This window comes from Ornithodoros turicata, chromosome 2, assembly GCF_037126465.1.
Source record: "Ornithodoros turicata isolate Travis chromosome 2, ASM3712646v1, whole genome shotgun sequence".
Lineage (NCBI taxonomy): Eukaryota > Metazoa > Arthropoda > Arachnida > Ixodida > Argasidae > Ornithodoros > Ornithodoros turicata.
Genome location: NC_088202.1, coordinates 130069725 through 130094494, shown reverse-complemented (window position 1 = coordinate 130094494; position 24770 = coordinate 130069725). Strand labels below are relative to the sequence as shown.

The 24770-nt window shown below is 46.8% G+C and overlaps 1 protein-coding gene across 1 annotated transcript in view; it reads right to left on the bottom strand.

The window, feature by feature from the left end:
- The window catches only part of LOC135386132 (uncharacterized), a 305833-nt gene that overhangs the window by 31394 nt on the left and 249669 nt on the right, over nucleotides 1–24770 (bottom strand). Inside the window, exon 6 of the mRNA XM_064615884.1 lies at nucleotides 24045–24256. Coding sequence (XP_064471954.1) covers nucleotides 24045–24256 — 212 coding nt within the window. The remainder of the gene's footprint in view (nucleotides 1–24044; nucleotides 24257–24770) is intronic.

Sequence of the window (24770 nt, the reverse complement as noted above, 5' to 3'; positions counted from 1 at the left end):
TCACTCTGTGGGCTGGCTTCGGAACCTCCTTTCGTCGCACTGAGAGCGATTGCGCTCAAAAAGTCATCGCGCGCTATGGTCCGGTGCTCCGAAAAGCATGATATTCGGCTATTGTTTCCGATGCGATAGCTCGTGAATATCACTGTGAATTATCATGAATTTGAGTGAATTCGGCACGCTCTTCATATTGGTGGGGTAAAAAAGTGATCTTCACTTGGCAAATTTCCGAGTTCAGTTCGCAAATATTTACATAATTAAACTTGGAATACATGACATTCCCATTAGGAGATGGCAGAAACCTAATAAGAACAAATGCTGTTGACAGCATGATTCTAGGTGGCATAGTTTTTTTATTATAATTCAATGACACGTTTTCTGGGACACCCTGTATATGTTGTTGTTGTTGTCGATGGCCATGGCTAGCACCAGCCTGGTTTGCGCGACCCTCTGTTTCTTTGTTTGTTTGATTAAGGGGTAGGGAATGTTAGCCATCCTGGGGGAGGATGGCTAACATTCCTTACACCCTCTGACTTCTGACCTCTGACTTCTACACCCATGCAAGGCGTTTGCGCTCCCTATCTCTCTCCCTCGGCGCGTGGCCTGCGCGGCGGCCACTTGTTCGGACGTTTTCACAAATCGTGGGGCGACCCATCCTGGTGGTGGCAGGAGCCCCCCCGCACACAGGTTGTTAAAGAGCGTGAATGTTTCTCGCATTTTCGGGCTCTTATCGTGTACGCTTCCGGCTATACAGGGTGTCCAAGCTAAGTGTGAACATACTTTTTAAATATACATATATCACTTTTTTCCAGATGAAATCAATTGCAATATAGCATATGCTGAAGGCCACTCCCTAGGAGGACATTAGCAAACTCCTAAGACAATGTCTTAATTAACTTTCAATAATGAAATTTTTAATTATAAAAGCTACGAAGTTGTCCCAATGAGAACATCTGTTCCTTTCGGTCACCTGATATTGTAGCTGTTTTCACAACAAAAATCCGTTCCGTAGATCGTCCGCAAAAAATTCGTGAAGGAACACCGTTTGTTTCTTTATTTTGTTCATTGCGCATCTTCGGAGACGCGTCCCAAGCAGCACAATGTACTGAAAATCGAGTGCAATATGGGTGGTCGGGTAGGTGGAAGGCCTTGAGCAGACCTGTGAAACTAAAGAACATTGATAAGACACATACCGTCCACCCCTATTGCACTCGACTTTCAGTACATTGTGCTGCTTGGGCGTATTTCCTTCATCCCCAATGTGAGAGTGGGAAAGAGCACACTAATCGCCTCTTGCGTCCTGGAAAAAGATTAGAAGAAAACAGAAAATGTAACACAAGATAAGGGCAGCTCCGATAAAGTCATCCAATACATTTGTTTTTGTACCCTGTATACTAAAAATCAGGTAATAACACCGATGGCAGGTATAAACCGGTGCGGTTTTCCTCCTAACCCCCCCCCCCCCCCCCACTACAGTCACTATATAAACTCACCCCCACATGTCGCCGCCGCCGAGGCTGTTCCTCGAAGCACCCCGCTTTGTCACCAGGAGTGAGTGTGAGGGGGAATAGTGATGCCGTTTCTCAGCCTAGGTTATCACCAAAACGCCGCCCTTGACTTTGATTGATTGATTGATTGCTTTTTAAAAGAAAAAAAATGGAGATGTTAGTCTCGAGCCACTCGGGACAGGCTACTCCAGGACGCGTTATTAAGAAAAAAAAAAAAAAAAAGGGAAATTACACAAAACTCCACGCTCGACTTTGTTCCCACCGTTATCTGTTGCTCTCATGCAAGCCACTGGACTTCTCGAAGAGCTCTAAACACAACTCCGACCTGTCATCGCTTCGCGTTCGATATAATTCATCCTCTCATGAGACAACTGATGATGGAACAACATACAAGGGACAAATACATACAAAGCCTCTGTGAAGTGGGGTATAGGCTGTGACAGAAGGTGCTACCACGGGGAAACATCCCGTGTCATCATCACTTCTCCTTTATTTACTGTTGTTGTTGCTCATGATCCAAACTTACTAAGTATATGGGAAAGAATACCCCACCCAATTGGAGACGTTGCACAACGTTCGATGTGGGTTCGATTGCGTGTAGGGTAAGCGGTTTACACATTTCTTAAATAGAAGGAACAATCACACTGACAACGCTAGACATACGTGGGACAACATATTTCTTGCGAAGCGGGATACAAAGAACAACAATAAAACGATCAAACACGAATTTCCGCCATTAATCGGATTCCTTTCATCCTTGGTTGAACGTATTGCAGGTCAGGACTCGGAAGTAACGCCATGTTATGCTCGAAGTGTTTGACGGAGAACAGTGAAAAGGCATGGAGATGTTAGATCGGAGTTTAAAATAAGATGTATCAATAGGGTACGAAATAAATTAAAAAGTAATTGGGAGTAGATACTTTACAGGACGCTAGATACAAAATGGTACGTTTTTCACAAGCGCAGAAAATTTTTTTTTTTGAGTTCGACACACTAAACCAAGCCGCGCGTCGATGGGATTGATGAACGCGGTGCTACTGTGTGACGCAGCAACACCACTGGGCTTTGTTCAAAACTACCCGAGCCATAAATTCTACTTCAGTCCACGTCCCTATTGCGCGGAGATATCACTATCAATCTTGTGCGAAGTAAGGCCAAGTAATCTAGCGCCAACCATAGGCCACTGCTTCTATCAGCAACGCGACGGGAAGCTTACTTCGCCCTTGAAGACTTGTCAAAAAAATAATAAAATAAAGCATAGCTATGAGCAAACATCAGGATTCCGACAATTCTCAACGTAAGTCATGTAGCGGTCGGGGGTCGAGCAGGACCATTGGATCATTTGACGTGGAATGACCCTGCAAAGTGGCAGGGATAAGGGATAATCCATGCAAGCAGCAGGCAACACATAATGTCACCGTTGGAGGTACACTAGCTCCGCGTGATATCCTCAAAGTATGGCAATATGGCAATTTATGCGTAAGGAAGAAAGACTGCTAGACAAGCAAAAACAAGTAAACCGTTTAGTGATTCACGGCTACTAGTCAAAGACGGTTGCATCACACAGTCACGGTCATAGACAGGAGAGACAGGCCAACGTTCTCGTAATATACCATCGCCGCGAGTGATTGAGTGACAAAGAAAAACACGGCGAAACCATCACCGTAAAATACCACGCTTTTCTCCATTTACCGTGCAAGTAGCATAACAGCTTCCTGGTCACAGCTAGCGAAGCTGGTAAGCATAAGCACACGTAATCTGGTCGTTTGAGAACAATGAGAGATAGGATAAGTACGTATTTCCCAATAATTACGTATTTTCTGTTTTACTGGTCCTCGCATGGTAATTCGCACTATTTCAAATAACGTGAAGTCAAGAAGGTGTGGTGTGAGCCAAAAATGAATTGGTTTACTTAGTAGTCCATTAAAAGATATTCGATTTGCAAAACTCGCAAGGGCAGCTTTGTAAATTACTAGTGAGATATTGTGTATAGATTACCATTGGATTGCAGCTTTAACTATGTATATTGATCAGAGCAAAAGGTTTGTTATCAATCGTTTACATGCGCAGTAGAGTGAAAAGGAACGATGTGACATCTGAAATAGCACCAGCACCAAGAGGACTGGAAGAGTCGTGCTTCCTTTTGGTATGGCATTAAATGTGAATGCCAGAGGAACTGGATTCCTCCTCTGGGAACTGCGTCTGCAGACCAAGTCTGACCTTCAGCCATAAATCGCCTTAGACCAGACCTTCCGCTTTTCCTTTTGTTTTTTTTTGCGTGCCAGACACTTTCCGCTACCTTCTGTAAACTGTCTCGTTTGGAATGAATTTTTCAGCTGCGTCGCAGGTCCTCCGTTTTCCTTGTTTTCCGTTATACAGGGTACGCATTTCACGGAACGTGACAAAAAATCGTATTAAAAAACCTAATTGTCCGAATTTAATGGAGTCAACGCTATTTATCTCGGGGTCGGTTTTGTCATGACTTCTGATCGCTTTTATCAAATTTAACTCTCGAGAAATTGCGTCTTCTTAATTGAACTCCGGAATTGGACAAATCAAACTTGCATTTTTTTGTTGTTGAAAGAAACAGAAAGCGCATGCCGGATTTACCGCAATCTCTTGCAAAATACATCCGCTCCTACAATGGTAATAGCCGGGAAAAAATTACGAAAATTGTCTTTTCGAGGTGCAAATTGACTGCCGCGCTCAGATCTCCGAAAGAAGCGATGCGAGGAGACCATTTCACTTTTCGTTTTCCAAGTTTCTGTTGATAACGTCAGCATGGCTGCCGCGCAGAGTTATCTGAAATAAGAGCAAGAAGGAAACAGGAAGGGGCGTGTGACCTTTCTTCTTCCGACGCATCTTGCATTAACTTGATCGAGAACTGAGCCTCGGCCGACAATTAGCGCGCCTCGATGCGGCGGTTTTCTCAATTCTTTTCAGCTATTACCAAAGTAGCAGGGAATGTATGTTGCAATGCAATGGGGTAAATCCAACGTGTGCTTTCTGTTTCTGTCAAAAAAAAAGAAAAGAAAAAGAGAACACGGCCGGGAGGTTGCCTTGGCAAGTTTCGGAGATCAATAGACGAGTTCAGAAAATCCCAGAGTGCTTAGCGCCGCTTTGAACTGTGGGAGTTTACTAATACGAAAGAAACGGGTAGTCTCCAAACCGTTCCGATTTCTCCCCTACCGGTCCATTGTCCACGACGTGTCAAGGTCAGCGAAAGCAAAAACGTGAAGTATTTTTTTTATTATTACTTTTTTTGACACATGCTTTAAACAACATAACTGCATAATCCATACGGATCATAGCCTAAGGCTAGTACGATCCGGTAAAGAGAGAAAAAATACAGTAACAATGTTCAACAGCAGCAACAGTCAAATGTCAGTGCCAAGCTACCGACATCCAGTCGACAGCAAACATAAAAAACGTAATCATACCAACTAACACTTATAGCAAGAAACAGTAATACTAACACTTATTCAGTAGGAACCTTCGCACAGCTAATTTTAAATTGTTGGACATTATAACATATAGAGGCAGAGAGTTCCACTTGATAACTCCTTGGTGTCGCAGAAGACGCTTACCATATATATTCGAGAACTGCGCAACATTAAAGTGGTGTTCCAACATAGCACGGCTCGTGCGTGTAACAGATATAAGCCTTACTCCAGCAACAGCTCCCTCATTCATAATGCAATTTTTTATCATCAATACAGTTCTCTCAAAGCATAAAAGATTAAATGGCAGAATGCCTAATGGTTGATACAGACTAGAACAAGAGATCTTCGGATATGTATTGGATATAATACGGACTGCACGATTTTGTAGAACTTCAACTGGGTTCAGATAAGACTGATAGGTATGCCCCCATGACTCTACACAGTATAACAAATGACATTGAAAAATTACAAAATATAAAGTTCTGAGAATAGGAACTGAGAGTACCTGTCGTGCCCTGAATAGTGCGCCATTTGCCCGTGCAAGCTTAGAACATATATACGAAATATGTGGCTTCCAGTGTAAATGAGAGTCTAGGATGACACCAAGGTATTTAATGCTATTAACACAGTCTATGTTTGCCCCTTTGATTTGTATTTTAAAATTCGACAATCTAACAGCTTTACGATACGAACTAAAGACCATATATTTAGTTTTTGTAAGATTTAATGTTAATGAATTTGCCTCTAACCACTCTAGTAGGTGTGGGACAACACAATGAATTTTGGCTTGAATGTCGTCAATACACGAACCCTTAAAAAGCAGAACGGTGTCGTCAGCATACATAATGCTATCAGTGTTTACCGCGGTCGAAAAATCATTTACGTAAAGAAGAAAAAAGATCGGCCCTAGGGCAGATCCTTGAGGGACTCCCATATGGACTGGTAACGCATGGGAGCGACACCCATCTACCGACACGACTTGGGTTCTATTTTTAAGGTAACTAGTAAACAAATCGAGTAAATGTCCTCTACAGCCATAAGTATCTAATTTGCAAAGCAGAATATCATGAGATACACTATCAAATGCCTTTCTTAAGTCAAGAAATATCGAAACACAAATTTCATTATTATCAAAACACGCATTTATAAATTCTGAAATTGAGAGAACGGCAGTTGCTGTTGACCGAGTACAACGAAAACGATGCTGGCTAGGGCTGATCACATTGTGCCTTAAAAGAAATCTTGTAAGTCTAACAGATAGTATTTTCTCAAATATAATGTTTAATGCACTGAGAACCGAAATCGGCCGATAATTCGACAAAATGTTACGCGGTCCACTCTTATATACCGGAACGACCCTAGCAATCTTAAAGGCATCAGGGTACTTGGCTTCGAGAATGGAAGAGTTATACAGATCAACAAGCACTGGACACAATATATCAATATTATATTTAATGATTTTCATGCTTATGTTATCATGTCCAGGAGCAGTATTGCCCGAACACTTCTTCACAATTTTTAAAACTTCTTCAGCGGTAACTTCATATAATGCAAAAGTACTCGCAACATGATTTTTTACGTAACTCAAAGATTTTCCAGCATCGCCACTAAGGGAACTGGTAACTGTGAAGGCTTCATTCATTCTTTTGCATAAGTCATTGACGTCACCATTAGAGTCCGGTAGAACGTGTCCACGCTTGCCTTTCCCGATAACTTCATTTATGATACTCCAGGCCTTACGAGGATCCGTAGTAACACGAATTAACTCACCGAAGTATATCTGTTTACGTGCTCTCATCATTTTTACGGATAAATTACGATAATAATTGAACTTCCGTTTTATATAATCGCTAGTTTTGTCCTTATTTCGCTTGCGAGACCAATAGTTTTTCTCTTTCAATATATTTAAAATGTCTTTTGTCATCCAAGGACATACGGGGCTACTGTAGTGACCACGGGTCGGTGTACTTGATTCATTTATCGCCTTCTGAATCAAAGATATAATGTACCGACATTTATCGTCAACACAGTCTTGCCTTATTGGTCTTTCAAAGTAGTTCGTAAGTAGCTGACGTAGCAGTGCATAATTTATGCGCCTAGAGATTTTAGGGTCTCTAAGTAGAGATTCATTACCTCGAAGAGTGATTAGTGCAGATATTGGAAAATGGTCCGCGATGTGTTCCTCAATACTTCAGCGCTGCCGTCGTCATTTTCCACGTTAGTTATTATATGATCAATAACTTATTACGTTCCTACCTACCTTCCTACGTTCCTACCTTATTACGTTCATACCTTATTCGTTCCCCCACTCAGCAAGCACCCAGGATGCAATGCGTGCGCAAAGAGCACTGGGATTTCCTGAACTCGTCTATTAGGAAAATTCAATTTCTCGTAATTTTAATTTTATAAAAGTATTCAGAAGTAATGGCAAAATCCCCGAGATAAACAGCGTTGACCCCATATGTTCAGCCAACCAGCCAACAAGAGCATCTATTTTTTAAAATTCAGTGTTAGCGCCGCGAAGCAACCGTGGCTATGAGCTGCGTATAGAGACGTGGACAGATAGAGAGAGGACAGCAGGAAGGAGTGGGGGGGGGCAGGGGAGTTAGTATGCGTCCTGGGCCGACTTCAGGGGGAACTGTGCCGACACTCGTCTGGAAACTTTTCGGAAAACCCTCAGGCAAGACAGCCGATGCCGAGATTCGAACCCGTATCACCTCCCAGTCTGTGCGTGGAGAGCGATCACCCTAACCTCACGCTTAGAAATGAACTTCACCACATAGCACGCTCCTAGCCAACCATCATCCCGAATGACAACGTTCTCGCCCCTGATTTGCTGAAAACGGGAGGAGGAGCCTATTTTGTGCCCATTATGCACGGCACAAAATAGGCTCCTCCTCCCGTTTTCAACAAATCTAAGGCGAGAACGTTGTCATTCGGGGTGACGGTTGGCTAGGAGCGTGCTATGTGGTGAAGTTCATTTTTAAGAGTGCACTATGCCGCGGGAGCTGGTCCCGCCCCTCCCAGACTCGAATTCCAGCACTAACTATATGCTGTCTGTGTGTTCTCGATTCGTTTTCGCAGCGATATATCAGCATTTTAGGACACGAGCGGTCGTAATAAGCGATTCTGATGGACAGAGATTATTTTTATACGCCGACGCCAACCCCCCAGACCCATCGTCAGGGGAACATTTGGTGACGCTTTCTTAGGAGGCGTGGGGAACTGCAGAAGCCTTACACTCTAGCCACTTCTGGGACAAGTATGATCATAGTGCGTTGGATGGTTTATGTTTTTTGTGTTCATTCTGTACGAATCTACGTCCTTACAGAGGCGCCCTTTACTCCACCCCGGTTTGTAATGATTATTTGTAGGGATTCTAATGTGGATCCGCAGCACGGTACTGAGGTACTCGGGGAATCCCTGCTATTGACAGCGTCTCGCTGTAAATGCAGTGCCACTACCAACGGCCTCGAAAATTTATGTCTGTCTGTTAAAAAGAGAACCAACGATGAACATTTCTTCTTTAATGGACACTAGCTTTCATGTAGCTGGGACACCTGCTACATGAAAGCTAGTGCCTATTAGAGAAGAAGTGTTTATCGTTGGATCTCTTTTGTATTGCCTCTACCTGGATGCTGACTGATTCCCCTCATCTACATCTCCTCTGTTCAGTGGAAAAGGCCTAAGTATTCTATTTCTGGACACATATGACGTAACTGTCGTTGCATACTTCGATAAAACCCGGTACGCCTTATTGCGGAATAATTATCATGCCGGACGGATTATTAAATATTAGAACATCGCAGGAAAAAAAAAAAAAAAGAACAGCAACCCATTCTGAAGTATTCTTCGACGATGAGCAATTTGAGATGGAATTGTTGTTCGGCGTCGCCTTGTTCCTTTAATCACAGGACGGGCGCCTCGATCCCTGGTTATTTCTAGACGGGGCTTAGGTGATGAAGCTCCCTAATGACTTCTTACGTGAAAGATAATTCCTTCCTTTCAACGTGGCCATTATCAGCACGTGTTCCGGAACCTTTGAGGACCAGCTAATTAGCAGGCAGCGATCGACCAACGCTCCAACAGTGAATTAAACGAGAGGAAGAAATATATATATATATATATTTTTTTTTTAAATGAGAGTAATTAAGTGCACGCAACTGAAGAAAAGGTAGCGTGGCTCCCGTAGTCTCGATGCGAATTGTCTTTTTTTGTTAGCGTTATTCCTTTATATTTTTCGTTGTGCTGCACACATCAGATGCAATCCTGTTGATAAAAAAAATGTGCATGAAGATAAAAGGGAACTCCGTACTGACATCTGCGAAATCACCGTCTATATAAGTCCGTGCGTAGGGTTATAGGGCCATGCAACACCACGTCATCAACGAAATTTCGTAACTACGAGATAAATGCCCGGTAGATCGCTCGATAAAGTTACCGCATTCGAATGCCTTTGGCACGATGTCCAAAAATGCATCACGTTTTTTTACTTATTTATTTCCACTTCGACGTGAAAATTAAAATAAAATATTGAGCAATAGTTGTTGCTTTCGAAAGTATGTCACCATTACTTCGGGAGCCACCATTTTACCGCTACACAAGGAACCATTCTTTCCTCTAGTGCGTCCTATAAAGTGGGCATATAAAACATAACCAAAATTATTTTGCGCCCAAATATCTCTAATTATTTTTCTCTCTGGCACCGATTATGAACGCCTATATACAGGGTGTTCCAAATTAAGCTTTCACTATAGCACTTTATAAACAGGCGAACAAAAGAAAACTGGTGCTACTTTTTCTGTTCCTTGAGTAAGAAACAGGTGCTACATAATTAGCAGCACCGGTTTCTTACACAAGTAGCGTAATGTTATCATCCGGTTTCCTGTCATCGCTGTGTTTGCGTAGCGCTCGTGAAAGCTTAATTTTGAACACCCTGTAGATAAACGACATCAGGCTGCAATTCGGGACCTTGATGTCCTGATGTCATATACCAGGCCCTGATGGCAAGCGGAATATCTCCATATTTTCTTTTTCCTTCTCGCATATCCCCCCAGTAAAATTCCTTTCCCCGAGATCTCTCGGTCAGCTGAGAGTTTGGTCTGTTGTGGTGTTCGATGATCAGGGCTGGTACCCAGAGGTGACGTCCGACAGGCAAAGTACTCAGCAGCAACAGGATCTATTTACACTGGTTGCAACAAGAGCAAACTGGCTTACGACACGTCGTGAGCACAAACCCAGCGGGGAGAAAGAGTGATGACCAAGTCCCAGACCTTCTGGTAGTTGATGTCCCTGCTCGAGCTACTTTTAGTTTTTACAGTTCAATCGGCAGCTGCAAGGCTTGCAGTTCCATTTCCTCTTCCTTCAATCTAATTTCTACGTCTGGGTTCCCAGCCTTAGAACCATTTTCATCTGTCACGGCTTCAACCAGAGTTGACTCTGAGCAGCCTTTCATTTCCATTAATCTAGTTGTTACTGACATGGCGAACCTGGAGAAAACAGGATAAAGTCCTATCTGTGCTCGTTGTCTTCCGTGATGAATGACGTCTGCTACTGTTCCTTCTGCGCTGTTCTACCCGCTGTTCTGACCGTAGTCCTTGGAACCTCCCACTTAGGTGCCGCTTCAACTCAGCTGTAGTTCGTAATTAGTAGGTGCCGTCTAACGGAAATCTTCACGTCCAAGTCTCCCGCTTAGGTGCCACTTTGATCATCCACTGTAACCGCCGATGCCAAAGCTTCTCATGTAGACTCTCGCGGCGCGGCGTGAATTGGACTTTCGTGACAACTTTTTATTAGCGATTGTCCAAAAATCTGAGATAGCGAAGATATAGCGAGAATAACGTAAACGCAGGCTAGCTGGTGGACAAAATTCATGATGAACCAAGCCTGAGCATGGGAACATACCAGAACATCGTTCTGTATGTTGTGTAACCCACGCTCAGGCTTGTTTCACCATGGAGCCTAAAAATCTGTAGATCTCTATACAAATCCGCAGATATGGCAACACTGACTCAGATTCAAATGTGACGACGACGGTTGCGCATGCACGATGCGAAGGCAACCGGGGTGCAACGTTCGCGCGACAATATCAGGATATTAAAGCAGTTCCGATGGACACCAGGGAAAGCGTCAAACATCAACATCAAAACGAAAACATCAACTTGTCGCGAAGACATCAGAAAGCGCATCTGATTTCTCTGATATCACACCGGCGTGTTCCAAGCATCAGCCGGCACATGCCATATCAGCGTGTTTCCAAGACATCAGAGATATCAGATCTTTTTTATGTCCTTCAGTGCACTTCGAAAACATCAGATATTTCTGGTGTTGCATCAGCCTGCCATGATGTCATTCTTTGAACGGGCGCGATGCTTGTTAATAAAAATGAGCTTTCAACTTTTCACCTTCACTGTCCATGGTACGCAAACCGTGTAGGAACAATGGCTGGTTCAATTCACAAATTGAAAGTCTTGAGTTCGTTTTTATGACGAGTATTTCTGCGTATTTTTCATTTTTCTTAATTTGTCAGCTAGATCAACTTTCAAAGAGCCGTCGACAAGCGCGTCTGTGATAGGCACTTCATGTACGCACACAAAGTGCCTAAGCTTTGAGATTTCCGGATGGCGTGCCTACATCTTGGTAGAAAGAAGCTTTCGATGAAACGACTCAGATTCGAATTTCCCTCGGCATTCCTCCCCCGCGCTTCGTAAGCGACTAATGACGGCAACACCGATTGCCATGGCAACGGCGTGCAAGCGTCGCGTACGTAAGAAACGCTGCTTACAGGCTCCCAAATGACGACGGTTGTGGAAACGCAACCTTGCGGCCTATTTCAGTTGAAATGCGGGAGAACTTGCAAAGCATTTCGCAGTGCGCATCATTTATTTTACCACTGTGCTAACGCAGGCCCCGCAAAAAAAGCCGCCATAAATTAAGGGAGACGGAGATAGGGACGAGCAGGAGATCTTACTAGAATATATGCCTCAAGGGCTTTATTTAGGAACGTGGTACAAACGGGGAACCTTCTATGCTCTGACTTTCTATGAGTCCTTTGTGTTTGCTAGATACTTAATGAAGCTGCGGACTATGTAGACAAATTAGAATGCGTTCCCTTCAGATTTAGTTAATGCTCTTACAATTGAGCAGTTTATTTCAGAACTCTCGGCTCATGTACGGGCATAACTACGCCATGTTTGTTTCTTGAGATTATATTGTTGGTTAGATGTTCGTTATTTCCTGTGGATTATCTGCTTTCTGTTGATTTTACTGTTGCTCTCCTTCACACTGTACTCCCACACTACTTAGGCCACCCTAGGCCAGTAGCACGTCTAAAATAAACAAATAAAATTCGAAAGTAGGGTTGTGCGAGCTTCCTCGAGAGCCTTGTCGGCAGACCCATGGAAGTCAAACAAAGGAGAGAGAGAAAACTGAGTATCCTGCTGTCTCCATCGGGGTTCAAGGCATGCCCTGCAAGAACATGGTACCTTCTTCTGTTTTCCGGCAACGTATAGTCTTGCCCTTGTCAAGGGCTACAGTGGAAGGAAGCAGCTCTATACGGCCGGATCTACTCAGAGCACAGGGTCTGGGTCAGCTATCACGAAGATCTTTAATGGTCGAAGGTTAAGAAGAAGAAGAAGAAAAAAAAACGTGATAAATGACCACAAAGGCAACATTTGAAAAAAAAAGAAAGAGAAACACATTTTGTTTTTTTAAACAGTGCAATCCGCAGACTGTGTTTTAGTCCTCCTATCTGTAGTACATTTACAGAGGTATCGGTGACCGATCTTGTTCTGACCTGACCTGAGCCATCATCTTTTAGACTTAAACCGCTTTTTCTTAGGGGTTCCAATTTAGAGAAGTGTACCCTACCTCACGAAATCTGACGCACAGTACATGCTCAGCTCAGTAGGACAGCGGCTTGCTCAGAACATATATGCAGATCATATGACAGAATGACAGTGGTGGTGATGGTAACAGCTTGCCGTTGTTGGCCTCGCAGCTGTGGGCATCGTCACGACTGTAGCTGAAGAAGGTGATGATGATGACCTGAAGATGAGAGATGAGTGAAGTAGGCAGGCTAGGCGGTTTTGTGCGTCTTCCGATTAGAAACCCGAGTTGAACCTCAGTCATTATAGAGGCCTCCAAGGCAGTCACGTTACGAAAAGAAAGCGCCCTATGTTCTGGGCCCTCATGCATCTCGCGGAGAGGGTGCCCCTGGGTAGTAAAATGGCCCGCAAGGGGGGTATGCTTATTGAAAAAAAAAAAAAAAAAAGAAAGGGGAAAAGGTCAGTCAGGGCCCGCAGGGTATTGTTGTTGCAGTCTACTAGAAACTTTTGGAGCGCCCCTTCGTGCGCACTGCAGTTCTTGAGGATGTGCTTCGATGGTTTCAGGTCCATGGCAGTGCAGGCAGTTTCTTGCACGAACAGACCCCCCCCCCCCCTCATATAAGATGCCACGGTCCTCGGAGTCTGTAATTTGTCGTCTGCGGCTCAATGTTCCGCTAGTAGCAGCGTTCCTGTACGAGATAGAAGTCGCTGGAACTCTGAATTGTTCAACTTACGGGACACGAGGACGCGGAGAATAGGGACGCGGAGCACCTGCTGGTGAACTGTAGGCGCTTTATGTCTTGCCGACAATCTCTGAAGAGTTCCATGCATAGGCTGGACTGTAGACCACTCAACGTGGGGAAGGTGCAGGGGGACATGCCAGATCAGCCAAGACAACTTGCACTCTGCGTCCTGGTGCGCGTCTTTAAGTAGACAGGTGCTGCGGTCATCTTTTATGGGTCAAGGTTCTCATTATTTGAAGAAAAGTAGTAGCGTCCTGAGTTAACGTAGGTCCATCAAGTCTTCTGGAGCAGCTAGCTGCACGGGAGCGGCCAGCCTCCCCATTTTTTCCTTCTATACCTCCCTTTCTCTCTCCTTCATGAAAACGAAGCAGCGGACGTTTCGGCATTGAGGGTCCACCATCTAGCCACTGTATATGACTCGTGTATTTCACGCGGGTCGATGTTCGGCAAGATTTGCGACGTGTGCAGGCGGATGTGGTTGGCTGGTGCAGAGACGAGCCCTCTATAGTCAGGATCGACCCTACATTATCAACTGAATCTTTCATTCATTGCCTTCGGTTGGACGTAGAAGGTAGGAAGGGCGATTTGCCCAATTGCTGTACATGTGGCGAAGCGGAAAATACTGAATACATCTTACTTTACTTACAGTTCACGCAATTCGCAGTATAGTTTTATGCAGTTCACATCGACGTGATCTTCTTACTGCCCTGGATCGACTAGACCGTGGTCCATTAGACTCGAGGAAGCTATTGGCGAACTGGCTGGTTGAGCCAAGGCGACGAACGATCGGAGTCCTGCTAACGTTTCTTATGGACATCACGGCCTCTTCCACGTGTTAACAGCTATCTCTTTCCCCCTTCTCGTACACTCCGACGTACAAACACACATATTTACTTTTCCATGTGAGCCATTTGGAGTAGGCGGCTCCTTGGCTGCAGGAGCCGACAACTCCATATTTTCTTACTATTTAACACCGTGCCTTGGCTTGCCTAGAGAGAAAGCAAAGAGGCTACGATTAATTGCCTGTCTTTGCGCTCAAATACGATATTTGAACTGCTTCGGGCCGAGCATCCTTCTTCATCGCTCAGTATTTCAACGTCGTACACACAAAAAAGGGGATCGATCACTGAGCATACCCTACGATGCTGCAGCTAACGCCCATTTCCTGTTGGCTCCCTTCTCCAAGACCATTTTCAACCGCAAATGCATTCCAGAGGCATTCGTCTTCTCGCACTCGAGTGAAAAATCGTGAAATGTTATCAACAAATACGAGGAAACAATGGCGAAAACTTCCCCATCGTGATGCGAAATCTTCCCGTTACTTTTCCCCTTTGTTTTCGTAGCATTATGGCGTTCGTGCCATACTCGTATTGGGGATAACAGCGTTCGGGGATGGTCATCGGCACGCGTGCGAACGTGCCTTTGTAATTTGTAGCCGGTAATTATTTTTCGCTAAAAAAGAGGATTGTCGTCGTGAAGTCCGCTTTGTTCAGTCGTAAAAGAGAGAGACAGAGAAAAAGAAAGCGAAAGAACGAAGCGGCCTCAATTAGAACCCTCGTAAATTGGAAAACCGACGCTAGCAACGTAGCGAAAGAGAAGCGAAAATAAAATGACGCGGAACTTCCTGGGGAAAATGAATACAAAAGTAAAATGCGCGGTGTAATTTGACTTCCTACCTTGATTACTTCGTTTCGCATCTTCCAATCGACGTCCATTATTTGCTTTGACTCTGCACGGAAGGAACGGCGGAGGAGCAGGAGGAGGAGGAGGAGGATTGCTTACTGCGTAATAGACCTCGCCAGTCTATTTTGCCGAGAAATAGCATACGTAAGTTTACATTAAAGGAGCATTGAGGTGACCCCAATTTTTTTTTCGTTTTTCGTTTTGCGGTGCAGGGTATTCTCCAACGAATAAAATGGGTTCCTGCGAAAGAACGATGAGCGTGGGTGACCTACACAGCGAGCGCGAGGGATCTGTTCCACACACTTTTGAAAAAAAAAAGATATTCTCGTGAAAAGAGCGCATCGCAGAACGAGCGAACGTCGTGACGTATCCACTCTCCTCACGTGACCAGTGACGTACAGCGGCACAGCTCAAACGTGCATGAGCGGCGCGTGAGCTGCGAAGAAAAAAACAAAGAAACAAGGCACGAAGCCTCCACTACGTCACGCACGAATGGTGTCGGCCGTCTGCGGCTGCTTTCTCCCGCTCTTTTTTTTTTTTTTTTTTTGTAAATTCGATTGCACAGCTATAACGTATCTCAGAGCGAAAGTATTTTGCATGGTGACTCTTGGTGGACAGCTTGGCAGATGAGGCAGGATTTCGAGTGACGTTAAATATCACCTCATTGCTCCTTTAATGAATACGTTATAAATGGCAAAATAGAAAATAGAAGTATGCGACTCTGTTGCTTTCAACCCTCGAAAATTGCACCGACGTGGTCCCTTTGAGAGCTCCCTTATTTCTCTGCTTCTTCTTCCTCGTCTCGCTCTTTATGTTTACGATGACAAGATCGCGTTCGTACATGTGGAAGTGGGTCGGGCGGATAACTTCGCAGCACGCCCTCGAACTTGTACAGAGGCAAACGGAATCTGTTTGCTAAAAAGTGCAGCCAAAGGCGACACACACAAAAGACGACTTGACACAGGCAAAACGGGACACGGATGCTCTCAACTAACAGCGTTTACTCCTGATCACAACGTATGTACACATACATACCGTCTTCGAAAAACGGGAAAACCAGCATTTCCGGTGAGCCATCATACACGTGGTCGTTGTAGGATATCTGTTTTCTTGAGCCCACAAGGTTTGTGAACTGATAAGTTCTTCTTGCCTGAGTGACTTATTTTGTGTATGTCGCCTTTGGCTGCATTTTTTAGCCAGCATGTACCAACTACCCCAATTCGCGACGCTCGTCCGGAATATTGTTGATGAAGCGCGCTCATATCACAATCACAACAGTCCTCATTTTTGAACTACGTATTATGTTTTGCGGATAACGAACGTGAAGCACGGAAGGCCTTCCGTGATTGAGTCCATTAAGGATGAGGCTACATTTGTGCAAAAGAGGGCTTAAAGAATCTTTCAATATTTTGCTGAGTCTTCACAACGAAGCTGCTGTGCAGCAACTTCCCAATTATAAATACGATACAGAATAGCGCTATGCTTCGTATGACTGTAGTTTTGTAATCTCGTTTTGTAGTAACCTTTTGTACTTCTTTTATTTGCCATGGGCTCAGAACCCGCGGCACAGAGCTCGATTAGAGGGTCTCACGAAAGTTGCACAGTGGTATGATATTTTCGTTTTTGTTCGCTAATTTCCATGTTATTAACCGTTGTACTTATCCTGCCAAGTGGACCTAATTAAATTGCAGCCCGCCTTCACCGGAGCCTCCTTTTTATTTCAGGAAACTGCACACAGCATAGTATAAGCATGTCTGGGGTTCAAAGAACTCAAACAGCCAAAGAGCCGAGCGTACCCTCGGCTTCCACGACTAGAACTTATGACGAATTCGCGTGGTCATTTCGTGGCAGATTTTTTTTTTTTACCAGATTCCGAGCAACTGCGTTGGCTTGGTCAAAACGTAGTAATCTCGTGCGTTCTCGTGGCGCTTTCCGAGCGCCAGAAATTTGTCAGCAGCACTTTTTCCGCTCGGTCTCAAAGCGACCGGGCAGCGGATTGTCCAACGTCGTCACATCCGCACCGGGAGGGTGGCGAGTGTATTGTGCCCACTGCTGACCAGCAGACCTTCCGCTTTCTCGTGCTTCCAAAGAAGGATCTTTATTCCACCAACCAGCGCCGTACACACACTCGCGCATCACCCCGAAGATCGTCATCGTCTTCTTCTACAACCTCCTCCCTCTTAGTCCCTTATTTTCCCCACTCGAAAACAAAAAGGTGCACAGAAGAGTCAAAGACAAAGTTGTCGAGGCAGGATCACCCTTGTGCCACTTCTTGTGGTATATACGTTGGAGTTCTCAGTGAGGGGGTAACACACCGGAACTGTTTGAGACAGAGTCCTGGGGTCTGTAGCGTTGTCGTTGGGCTGATTCTGGGAAGGCCGGGTATCTTTACCTTCTTGGGTTCGAGACTGAGGAGGGATCGGAGTCAAGTGCACACGATTACTTGTGACAACCGGTTCTGGAGTCTGTACAATGTAAGACTGCGGTCGTAGAGCGACGCATGTCTTCGATCGAAGTTTTCTTTCTGTTTTTCTTTTGACACTCTGCCCTGTTTGGCAAACTGTTCAGGTTCCGGCCATTTAGGTTCAAGTTGTTGAACAGGGACGTCTAAACGAGTTCGAAGACTCCTTCCCATGAGTAACTGGGCAGGACTAAATCCTGTCACTCCCTGCGTGTTTCTATACGGCAGTAGGGCCAAGAACGGGTCGGAGGCTTTCTTGAGCAAGCTTTTCATGGTTCAGACGAATCTTTCTGCCTCTCCATTGAATTGGGGAAACCTTGGCCTGCTGTTTATGTGCGTGAAACCATAGTCTTTAGCAAAGTGCGCGAACACTTTGGACGCATACTGAGGTCCGTTGTCGCTGACCAAGGTCTGCCGAATTCCATGACGGGCGAACACACTCTTGATAGCTTTGATGACTGCAGTTGAGGTAGTCGAACAAAGGGTTATGACTTCAGGGTACCGGGATCGGTAATCGACAAGAATCATTTAGTCTATGCCATCCAAATGGAACAGGTCTGTAGCAACTCGCTCCCATGGACAACCTGGCGTTGGAGTAAGCAGTAATGTCTCAGCATTCTGTTCTCGCACGGTACTGCATGTTACGCAGTTGTTCACCATTTCTTTGGTCTGTCAGCTGTTACTGGACCACCATCCTGCCACGCGTGCCACTATGCGTGTGCGAGCGACACCTTGGAGCCCATCATGTAAGAGTTCGAGTACCTTCTGCCTCAATGCGGATCATCAACGGATCATCAACGAAGATGCGACCATTCACCATGAGGAGGTCGGTACCGATGGCGAGGTTTCCGAGAAACTTCCAGTACTGTTTGATGCTCGTTGACATGCGGTACTTTGGCGGCCAGCCGTGTTAGCAGTACTGTCTGACGAGCATGCACTCAGGGTCGACAACCTGTTGTTCCTTGAAGTCGCGTAGGCTTGTAGCGCCACCGCCGTCTAACGATTGCCACGATCCTCGAGGACTGCTTCTTTCCCTCTCGAGCTGGCAGTTCCTTTCGCGCAGTGTCGAAGTGGCATCACGCAGTAAAGACTGTTTTTCCCTGTCAGTCGGAGTCTAGTGTGGACCCGTTTCCTTAGACTTCCACATTTCTGGTGACCCACATTTCTCTGACATTTCAGCACGTTAAAAAGATGTTGTCCGAGGCTACGCTCCTCGCTCATCCTATCCCGAATGCACCGACGTACCTCGTGGTTGACGCCTCAAGTGTGGCGGTAGGCGCAGCCCTGCATCAACTCGACGACCAAGGCCAGCCCGTCCCATTGAGTTTTTTCTCTCGCAAGCTCACGGCTGCAGAGAAACGATACAGCACTTTCGGCCGCGAGCTGCTTGCCGTCTACCTAACCATAAGGCACTTCCGCCATTTCCTCGAGGGACGACCCTTCACCGTTTACACGGACCATAAGCCGCTGACTTTCGTCATCAAATCCTCCAGCGCCTCGCTTTCGCCCCGTGAGATCCGGCATCTCGCTTTCATCAGCGAGTTTACCACCGACGTTCGTCACATTTCTGGCCAATCCAACAAAGTAGCCGATGCGCTGTCGCGTCTCGATGTATCGGCGGTCACATCATCTCCACCTCCAGCCATTGACTATGCTGCCCTTGCTCTGGCACAGGCTGATGATCCGGAACTCAAGCAACTCTGCGCGACGCCGAATAACCTAGCCATCAAAATGGTCCCATTGCCTGTCAGCACTCATCCCCTTCTCTGTGACACTTCTACGGGAACGCCCAGACCTTATGTCCCTCAGGCCTTTCGACGCCAGGTCTTCGACGCGTTCCACTGCCTCGCCCACCCCGGTATACGAGCCACGCAGCGTCTCATCTCCACCCGTTTCTTGTGGCCCAGCATGCAGAAGGACGTCCGTCACTGGACCCGCACATGTCTAGCATGCCAACGAGCCAAGGTGCACCGTCACACGTCGACGCCCTCCGCTGCCTTCCCCGTACCCGAAGCCCGTTTCCGGCACATACACATCGACCTCGTCGGGCCCCTTCCACCTTCTTCGGGTAACACCTACCTTCTAACATGTGTTGACCGGTTTTCCCGATGGCCAGAAGCCTACCCCATTCCCGACATTACCGCCCCTACTGTCTGTGGTGCATTTCTCACTACATGGGTATCCCGGTTCGGGGCGCCAGCCACTATCACCACTGACCGCGGTCGTCAATTTACTTCCCGCCTTTTCGCCGCGGTATGCCGATTCCTGGGAGCCCAGCACCGTCTCAACACTGCATATCATCCCTGCTCTAACGGCCTCGTAGAGAGGCTCCATAGACAGCTCAAGGCAGCCCTGAAGACCTCGGAGTTTCCGGAACGTTGGTCTGAGCACTTGCCCCTGGTTCTGCTTGGTATCCGCAGCGCCATCAAAGACTGCGGTGTTTCCGCAGCAGATTTGCTGTACGGCGGGCCCTTTCGCCTCCCCGGTGAATTCTTCGCTCCCGACGCAACTCAGCCCCTGCCCGACCCGCAAGATTTTGCCACCCGGCTCTCCTCATTCTGTGCCACCCTGCGGGCGCCGTCTTACCGACCCTCATCCGATCGTCGCGTCTTTGTGCACCCCGACCTGGCAACCACGACACATGTCTTCGTACGCCACGACGGCCATCGGCAGCCCCTGCAGAACCCATACGACGGTCCCTACCTCGTCCAAAGTCGCCGTCCGAAATCCTTCACACTCCTCATCAATGGGCGCTCCGAGGTGGTTTCCACGGATCGCATTAAGCCCGCATACATGGACGTTCCGTCTGGCTCAGCGTTTCCAGCCCCCGTCTCTTCGGTCCCCTCCCCCGTGACCCCGGTTTCCTCCCCGTCTCGCCGGGTGCACTGGGACTCGAAACCGCCTACCTGCCTTCGGCCTTAGACTCTTTTTGTGTGCGCTCTCCGAGCTTCTAGAGGGGGGAGCCTGTAGCGCCACCGCCGTCTAACGATTGTCACGATCCTCGAGGACTGCTTCTTTCCCTCTCGAGCTGGCAGTTCCTTTCGCGCAGTGTCGAAGTGGCATCACGCAGTAAAGACTGTTTTCCCCTGTCAGTCGGAGTCTAGTGTGGACCCGTTTCCTTAGACTTCCACATTTCAATTAACCTCGAGTGCTGGAGGAAGTCTTTCGATTACAGCATGCACAGTGAGCTCAACAAATTCTGAAGAGGACATGTCCGCTGCGTCACGAGGAGTTGCTCTGGATAGGGTATCCGCAGGAGCGAGCATTTTGCCTGGTATGTACTTGCAGATGTACTGATATTTCATCTGTTCGATGCGAAACCGTTGGATCCCAGGTGGCATTACGTCCAGGTTAGTCTTTCCCAACAAAGTCACTAGAGGCTGATTATCTGTTTCGATCGTAAAGTGCAAGCCATGAACGAACTGATCGAAATGTTGGACACCCTACGACGCAGCCAAGTCTTCCATTTGGCTGTACCTCTTTTCGGTAGAAATCAGTGAGCGGTAAGCAAAAGCGACAGCACGTCTGGGACCCGACGGCTGCTCCTGCAGTGATACCGTACCCAGTTCATGTGAGCTTGCATCCGAAGATACATTAGTTGGGAACGACGTGTTGTATTGAGCCAGGCAGATCTCAGATGACAACATAGTCTTGATGAGATCGAAAGCCGCTTCTTGTGCGTCGCCCCATGTCCATGCGGCGTTGAGTTGAGTAGAGCACAGATTTGGTATGAAACGACCTACATGATTTACCATCCCGAGGAGCCGTTGCACGCCTTTTACGTCCTTTGGGGGTGTCATGTTTTGAAGAGCTTCTACTTTCTGTGGGTCAAGAGAGATACCGTCTGAGCTGACGACCACACCCAAAAACTTTACACTGGTCTGGCTGAATGTGCACTTGGATGCATTCAATGTCACGCCAGCTTCCTTGAGCTGCTGTAGAACCCTGTGTAGGTGTTGATCATGTTCTTGTTGAGATGAACCAAACACGAGGACGTCGTCTACCATGCAAACTACTCCAGGTAAGCCAACTAAGACAGCGGACATTTGATGTTGACAAAAAAAAAAAAAAAAATCAGGCGCTGAAGAGACCCCGAAGGGTAGGCGGCAGTAACAGTAACGGTGCATAAGGAGTTAAGAATGTCGTATATCCGTGAGAGTCCCAGGATACTTTGACTTGATGAAATCTTGTGTTCGCATCGAGTTTTGAGTATACCCTAGGGCTTCCGAGCACACCAAGTATTTGGTCGACGATAGGCATGATATACTTTTCACGGAGAACAGCTTGATTAAGCATGGTAAGGTCGACGTATATGCGCGGTAACCTCCTGTAACTTTAGGTACGACGACGATGCCTGAACACCGTCTGGTTGGGTGTTCCACCTTTCGGATGACACCTTGGGTTTCCAGTGAGAGCAATTCATCCTTGACTATGTCAGCAGAGTAATAGGAATCCTTCGAGGAACGCCGAGTGAGAACGGGACAACCCCAGGTTTCAGACAATGGTATGTTCACCAAAAAAGGTACCAAGACCGCTGAAGAGCACTGGGTAAAGACTGCATAGGCGAGACTTCGTGTCCGTGAGTGTGCGCTAGCAACATCGACGAACTTGAGAAGACCTAGTACAATTTTTCCACTGTGGCTTTGTCCTGCCGTGCCAGTTTAGCAGTGAATGTGCTCAGAAGCCTCAGGCAGCTGTTTCCAGGTCCTCGGAGCTCCTCGCCGACTGGATGATTTAAGACTTCAGGACGTGGTTGGAATGATTCTGGAACCAGAGAGACTTCCGCTCTAGTGCCAATTTTGAACGCGAGCGGTGAGCCGTTGACGTTGAGCTCTATAAATCGACGTTTCGGTTGCTCTACACCAACAGAGAACAGTTGAACAGAGTTCATATCCTTAGTTTTCTTTTTACGTCAGACTGTCTCGAAGTGTTCTTTCTTCTTACAGAAATCGCATACAGCTTTCCTAACAGGACAGTCTTTTCCCTGATGAGCTGGTTTGCCACAATAGATGCACGTGGTGGAGTCCCGACTGCTTTGAGCATCACTTTTATCTCCCTTTGGCACATGGATGCGCGAACGCTCCTTCCGATTAGCCACTGCATCCAAATTTGCAGTGTTGACGAAACTTGCTACACGTCGTTCCTTTCCAGCGTCTTCATGTTGTCGAGCCCTGGTGAAGGAGTCATTGAGAATGAGTTTCTGGTCTCGACTGAGTTGATCAGCGAGGTGATAATCCAAGACATCGACAATAAATCTGTCCCTGACCAGTCTGCTTTCCACTGCGACAGATCCGTAGTTGCACTTTCGTATCATGTTCTTGAGAGCGGCATACAAAGAGTCCACAGATTCGCCAGCTTGCTGAGTGGCCAGCGAGGGGCCTCACTGGCCCGCAAATCGACGTTCACGTGGATTAGCAGACGACAGAACCCAAAGACGAGCGACCGCGATGCCCCTAGCGTGATCCAAGCGACTAAAAACGCTAGATTCCTGGCACTCCTGTTCGGGTGGCAACGGTCAGGTGATACAGCGCGGGCGGCGACCTCGTAATTTCTGAGCGCTAGGCCGTGTTACCCCCAAATGACCACCCGAATTCGCCATTACACCCTCCTGATTTCATGTCATCGGATTGGCTCTCCCCCGAGCTTTACCAACACCACCTAGACAGAGAAAGCCTGCTTACTCGTCGACGTGACGTAACAATTAAGACGTAAGGACGTGTTTTCATGGCTGTAGCCAATGACGAACGTGCTTTCAGCGATCGTAGCCATGGAGACCAACCACCGTCCTCACCGAGTAGTGATTTCACGTCCCTGCGTATTGAATTGGAAAACTTTAAAAGACAGCGCAAAACGGTCCCGTATCTTTCTCAAGACTGATTTCCTCGAAAGCGTGTTGCACTTTTTGTATACAGATTCGGTCCTACAGGTTCCAAGTTAGCTGCAATCATGTGCGACCTCTTGAATTCGCAGGACGGCGAATCACGGTAGCAGACGAATTCTGACTTTGTATGTCCACGTAGTGAAGGAGTGAGAGAAGGCAATAAGCAGGCCTTCTCTACCTAGGTGGCGTTGGGTTTACATATAGTGCAAAGGGAACGGAAAGTTAAGCATGCTCTTTCCGTACTCTCTTTCTTCATCTTTCTCCTTCACTCATTAGTCGCCACTGGATGGAACCTTCCTCGGCTAATTCTCGTTACGTAATTTCTGTTTACCGTATATTCCTCGTATAGTGAGTGGGGACCCAGAGACACCGAACAATATTAATGATACGAGATTTTTTTTCTATATTCTCTCGATGTGTTTGTCGTTATTAGGAGTATTGATTATGAGACCTGCAACATACAACCAAAGGGGTACCTTGAGATGGTTAAGTCAATGGGCACCTGGGTTGGAAGGTGGCGCCAGCATGGCGTAACTGGAGCGTCGCTGACCGCCGCTGTAGTCGACGGAAGCCCTCGAGGTCCGACGCGAAGGAGGACCTTTGAGAGACGACCTGTGGTGGTTGAGGGCGCCTTCTTCCAGCCCAGCTGCATCTAGTACCGAGGTCGGCGCTCCAGCGTCGCCCATACGGTCCCGCGTTGACCCGAAGCGGGCTCTGGAACAAAGTGTAACGTAAATGCCACGGCCGCCACAGCACTGTTGCCATAATTAATCTGCACACACGAATCCACAAGTTAAAGGGAATACGATAGTCTTAGAACACACTATAACATTTTTTGCGAGAACGGTTCTTTCTGTACAGGAAGTCGTACCGCACCCGATTTTTTGTCTCGATTAAAGTGCGCCTTTTTCTAACCACGGCCGGATGAAATCGCCTCCGGGTCTCTAAAACTCCACGTTGGTCATTCTTTTTCATTCTCGACTACGCCAAGCGTGGTCCTGGGTTCCTCGTAAGGAGGTACCCATTGCCATGGCCCTTCTTGCGTTGGATATGCACACCTCTCGCGGAGGGGAGCGTCCCAACCAAGTCACTGGCGTACCATGCAGTGAGCGTTGACGTCTTGATATCGTAATCGGACACCGCGGTTACAGGGTCAATGCCTTGCGTCAGCCTCAACCCCATGTGTCCCAGACGGTTTCCGTCTAGGAACTGCCTCCAAGGGCTGGTG